The sequence below is a fragment of the Trichinella spiralis genome (assembly GCF_000181795.1).
Source record: "Trichinella spiralis strain ISS 195 chromosome Unknown Scfld5, whole genome shotgun sequence".
NCBI lineage: Eukaryota > Metazoa > Nematoda > Enoplea > Trichinellida > Trichinellidae > Trichinella > Trichinella spiralis.
Window position 1 is genome coordinate 1021204 of NW_003526944.1, and position 5660 is coordinate 1026863.

Sequence of the window (5660 nt, forward strand, 5' to 3'; positions counted from 1 at the left end):
TTGAGCTCCTTGATTAAGTACTGCGATTCTGTCAACAGAAGCGAGTTATGAAAAAGTTGTTTGAAAACAACTTCGAAAAAATGGAAACGTTCTCGCAAAGCTGCATAAGAAGTACTGGTTGCGTGTGAGAGATTTCGAGAAAACGCATACCAGTTTGACTGACGATAACAAGATTTACTTGGACAAGCTGGGAAATTGGCTTTCCACATTACAGTCGATCGGTTTCATTTTCTCAGTGGTACTTGTCAAAGGGGGTAATAACCTGGCACAGCAAGCGATGGAACTTTTGGCCTTGCATCAGCTGTTTTTGGAAAGTATTCAACAGGTTCTCAAAGAATATGCAGAAAATCTTGGACTAGACGGAGAATCGAAAAGCGAAGACAAAGCATTGGTCGAAACACTCATCAAGCAACTGGATCGCATGAAGTCTCAAGCTGAATAGTATGATTTGTATTTTTTGAATTTATTTTACCATCAGATCGTATGCGGAGTGAAAAATAAAAAACACTATTTTGATGACATCTAAAAATCTTGATTATCCATCACAAAATCATGAAACTTACATAACAGTTCAAATACATTATTCATTTCATTTTTTGCAAATGATAAATGGTAACATTAATTACAAATTAATGCTAAATGCAAATGCTTCATTTATACAACAAACCATCTGGCCAGTAGTAAAAGCACAAATAACAGTCTGTTATAAGCCTTTCAAACGGTGCACAAGCATTGGAATCAATTGTGCTGCGATGCAATTGATCTACATTTTCTGGTGATAGCCAACGGCAAAAGTCAGAAAATAGACGAACTTCTGGAACGTTGTGTCCAGTTTCTTCTCCTGCACAGAAGATAATAACAATAATACAATAACTATTACTAACTGGATATAGGATATGAAAACGTAAAAAACAAAAAGCATCAGAATCTATTCACAAAAATCACCTTCTCTATCTGCCATGCTGTCGAAAAAAATCCAATCCGATTCTGGTCGGTCCCCAACTCTTACAAAGCTAACATAATGCGAACTCTCGATGCACAATACAGCAGCTAGCTGTAAAATCACAGGACTAGGCGGTGATCGAACATCTATGCTGGGCAGCGTGACAACAGCATGATCCTGTTCGCTCTTCAGAGCACAATGAAACTATATTTCCAGAAGATTGTAAAAAATATTCAAAAAGCATATTCTGTACTTCAACTATAAATCTCTAATACCTCTCGAAAGCAGTTGAAGCAAAAAAATGTTTCATTTAACCAATGAGTTTCTGTCAAATAACATTCTAGACATTGTAAATTAGCTAAAGATGAACATTTCCAGCACACGTGTGGATCTAAAAAATAAAATTTTAATGTTCCAAAATATATTAAATACGCTTCACAAACTGGTTAAACAATGCTTTCAGAAAAATCATACTATTTACATTAATAATAACAGTAAAAATACTACTATATCATTAAAAAAATCATTCTACAACAATAATTTCTGTTAATATTAAAATGTAGTATGCTGTCAAATTCGAAAGTAAGAAATTCATTTTGCAAACTTATCAATATATACTGCTCAAACCTTGTAAACGTTGTATTGAAAACTGACGCCAAAAATTGAAAATCATTATCAAAAATCACTCACGACAAAGCAAAATGCTGGATATGTCCAGCTCCAATGATGGCAAAACACCACGTTACAGACGTTCTTTACCATAACGAGGGATTTGAAGAATAAATCGAGTGTGAATCTAAAGCATGAAAATCGAAATATATAAAGCAAACGCATACTTATAAACAGTAGTCTTTTACCCTCACAGACCCTCTTTAATAAAATGTTCAAATCAAAAAAATTCTGCTCCATTAATAATTGTTGCACGCTAACTACGGTTTTGCAGCTTTGCGATGACGGCTGCTGATCACCGCAGATAAGCTGGAATAAATAGCTACTTTCATTAGATCTGAAAAGAGTAAAATGTTTTATCCATGTCAATAATGATTTAGTCAAAGGAACAATAACAAATTCTCACGAATGTTTAATGGCCGGCTCCACTTGACATCTACGACCAAAGTGTATTTTGAGAAATTCTTCTACATCTTTCTGCTCCTCCTCCTCCTCCTCCATGAATCCTTTCATGTCAGGAGCAATTTCTGTAATCTGTCGCCGGAATTCCATTCACACGGTCGGCACGTACATACTGATACCTGTTTAAAGTAAATCACTGAACAACAAGCATATTTACAACACAAACAAAACTGCTCACTTTCACAACGGGTATACGATGTCGCAACGCAGTGCATCAACAACATGCTTACGCTTAACACATCCATATCTTTCCGACAGTGCAAAAGATAGCTTGAAAAATGATGAAAGCAACGTCAACCATATTTCAAGCAACTATTGTAAAATGTGCATTGAAATGAGAAATTTGAATTATCAATTAAATGTAGGAACACTTCGGCACAGTTGAAACTATCAATTCAACTGCTTCATTGTGGCCACTGCTCTAGTCTTGGGTAGTAATGTGATTTTGTGAAAAACGAACATAATCACTACTATTTTGCTTACCAAGACATAATATACCATGACAAAAAATGTAAAGTTGTCTTTTTTGAGAAATTTTAAAATAAATTCAAAAGCAGATACCTGTCGAACGCGTTTCAACAAGAAACCATTGAAACATTAAACCTGAATATTAGTAAAAACTGCTTTTCTCCATATGCATTCGAAGAATACTTTAAAGTTAGAGCTAAAATTAAATTCTGCTCTATTCTTATGTAATCATTTACGGCTTTGCCTCTGGTATAAGAACCAAATTTTCTGTCAGTAATTAAGTGCAGTAACTTTAATCTAATTAACACTGTCAAGTAGCGAAAGTTGCGTCCTTATTTACATTATGAATTACATACATATGAAATTAATTTTGACTAAACTCATGTGAACATCCATCCGTTAACCTTAAGTTATAAAAAGAACTAGAACATATAACTTCAACTAGGCCATATTATTATTATCATTGTACCTGTCGAATGTAAATTTGGGGAATGTAATTAAGTGAAAAAAAATATAAAAAGCAGAATACGAAAATTTCACTAATGAAAAAAAAACATAAAAAGAAATCAAAGAGGCATTTGACAGAAAACGTGTTGAATGAAAAAGTCCAAATACACCATAAAATTTCACGAAATAAAGAATTCAAGACGATCAGATTCCACATTAACAAGAACGTAATGTAATGCAAATATGTTATCATATGGATGGATCATGATGGAAATTAAATTCAATAATTTCCAATTGAATGAACCAGATGCTTCATAAACAGTGAAAGCGCATTTAAAATTATCCCTTTGATTTAAAAAAATTGCTCAAATATGAGAATTCTTAAATTATGCTTGCAAAAGCGCGTTACAGCTTTTATCTTCACTTCATTGGTATTTCCTTAATTGGGTACCACCCCACAACGTACTTGTTGAATCGGAGCACCAAAAATGAGAAAATTACCCGGCTTGGTAGGGAGTTTTCTATATTAGCGAGAGAATGTTTATACAGTAATCGCCTGGTCATAATTAAGATATCTTTATGTTATGTATAGAAAATCGCTTCTGGATTTGAAAGGGCACAAAATGCTTTCAGTAGAATACTATCGACATCATCGTTCATTTTCAAATTATCATAAAGTTACTTTGTTGACCTGGAAATGCACATTTGTTTGCCTGGCGTAAATTGAGGCATTGAGCTAGCATGGCATTTGAAGTTTATCATGGATGATTCGAACATCTGTAAACATATCAGTGGAAGGATAGCTGACTTTGGCTAAATCAGCTTCTTGAACTTTGATTTTTCACTTTCATAGAAAATTTGGATTGAAATGAAAAACTAAACATGCATAACGTACGCCATAACTAATAGGCTGACAAAATGGAATTGCGATGAAAGTAGTTGATATTTTTTGAAAATAATTTTTATAGTTCAAAATCAATAAATGATGATAATGAAATTTATGACAATTTCTAGAAATGACTGTTCAAGAAAAAATTGGATGAATTTTACTAGATACACTGAATAAAGAAATTTGTATCTGTTTTCAGGTAATATTGAACCAGCAGTTTTTAGTAATATGAAACTTATTGTTTGGAACATAATTTTCAATACAGTATTTAATTCAACAAACTTGTTTATATCTCTACATTAAAAGTGATTCATATGAAGAGTAAAATTTGTTTCCATTTTCAGTGTTGAAATTATTATAATAGTAGTGAAGAAAATCATATGGACTGAAATTGATGGTAAAGTGCAATGTCCTTGAATGATTAAATTTTGAATAGAAACTGTTCAAATGTCTGATCGATATGTAATCAGAGCAATTATTACAATAAATACATAGCATAATGATATAATGAACAACATATTATTTATGCGATTTGCAAAAATTTGTTGTCTTAGAGACAAATTTCAAGAGCAATTTTCAATCAATCATTTTTCCCTTTCAATTAGAAAGCAGTCTGTTTGCAATGCTTTGCGACATTGAATTTCATCATCAAATAAACCCAACACTATTCACATTGATAAAATATCTGGATCAGCTCTTAGAAAAGAAAATATCTAAATCGAAAAGTATCCAATAATTATCATCTGAATCAACAATTTTTTTCTCATCATCACCAACCAAATGCATCACTATTTGATTTTCAATCGTGTCTTTTTTCAAAGGTTGAATATTCGGAAATGCAATACAAAACGTTGCTAACAAATTCAACATGCAACAAATCCACTTCAAATTCACAATTTTCCCATAAATAAATATGGTGCTCGATGGTGGATTGATTTCAATTCAAAATGACCACCAGTTTGAGTTATAAAAATCCACGAATATATCTGATGCATTATAATTAAATCTAATTATTGAATGTGTAGAAAAATTGCTAATAACTAATTGATCGTTAACTTAAAAGTAGATTTTCCTGAAAACCATAGACACATGAACATCTATTCAAATCTGTTGTATTTTATTTGATTAGGTTAATAAGTTATATAATAACTTAACACTTAATTTAAGCTCCGTTATTTAAAATTGAAATCAAACCAACTTACAAAAATTATTCTCTTCTCTTCATATTGTTGGCATTCATCTGCTCGTTTCTGTGGTTGATGTTCAAAATCACGATGCATCACTTTTTAAAGAAATGAAAATTGCAGAAACAAAACTGAACATATAAGCCAGCGCTCTGTTGAACACGCCATAGTAGTGTTCATTCACGGCCCACCTTTCGCCTATGATTATTTCCAACGAAGCTCGAAAGCAAACAAATAACAGTCGGATAAAAATTTGCATAATTTTCGTTTCGACTAAAAATTTAGGACAACGTTCATAGGCCAACTTAATTTCGTCGCTTGTTTGCGCAGACTGATCAAGAATAAATTGTAAAATTGTACGAAATCTTATATTCCATATAACTGTACTTTGTTTTACAATACTGATCATAAACCATTGATGCTATTCAATTGAAATAATAAAGTGCAGCATAAGTGTAATCGAAATCAGAAGATGTAAATAAGTAATCTGATAATAATATACACCAAAATTCTCGATTACTGTCATGGCATCAATTCGTGTTTCACAATATGGGAATCATACTTGACCCAAGAGGATGTATGTTTTCTTTACCTATTT

At 32.3% G+C, this 5660-nt stretch overlaps 2 protein-coding genes across 2 annotated transcripts; one reads left to right on the forward strand and one right to left on the reverse strand.

The window, feature by feature from the left end:
* The first annotated feature begins 80 nt into the window (after window positions 1-80).
* Tsp_03902 (conserved hypothetical protein) lies at window positions 81-442 on the forward strand. Its single transcript, XM_003374664.1, is given in 2 exon segments — window positions 81-122; window positions 140-442. The coding sequence occupies 2 exon segments, from the start codon at window positions 81-83 to the stop codon at window positions 440-442; spliced, it is 345 nt and encodes a 114-aa protein (XP_003374712.1).
* Window positions 443-650: 208 nt separating this feature from the next.
* Window positions 651-2125, reverse strand: Tsp_03903 (putative ubiquitin carboxyl- hydrolase CYLD). Its single transcript, XM_003374665.1, has 5 exons — window positions 2019-2125; window positions 1801-1949; window positions 1219-1334; window positions 946-1147; window positions 651-883 (listed from the first exon to the last, which is right to left on the reverse strand). Exons 1-5 carry the CDS (start codon window positions 2123-2125, stop codon window positions 651-653), a joined length of 807 nt encoding a protein of 268 aa, XP_003374713.1.
* Between the last annotated feature and the right edge of the window lie 3535 nt (window positions 2126-5660).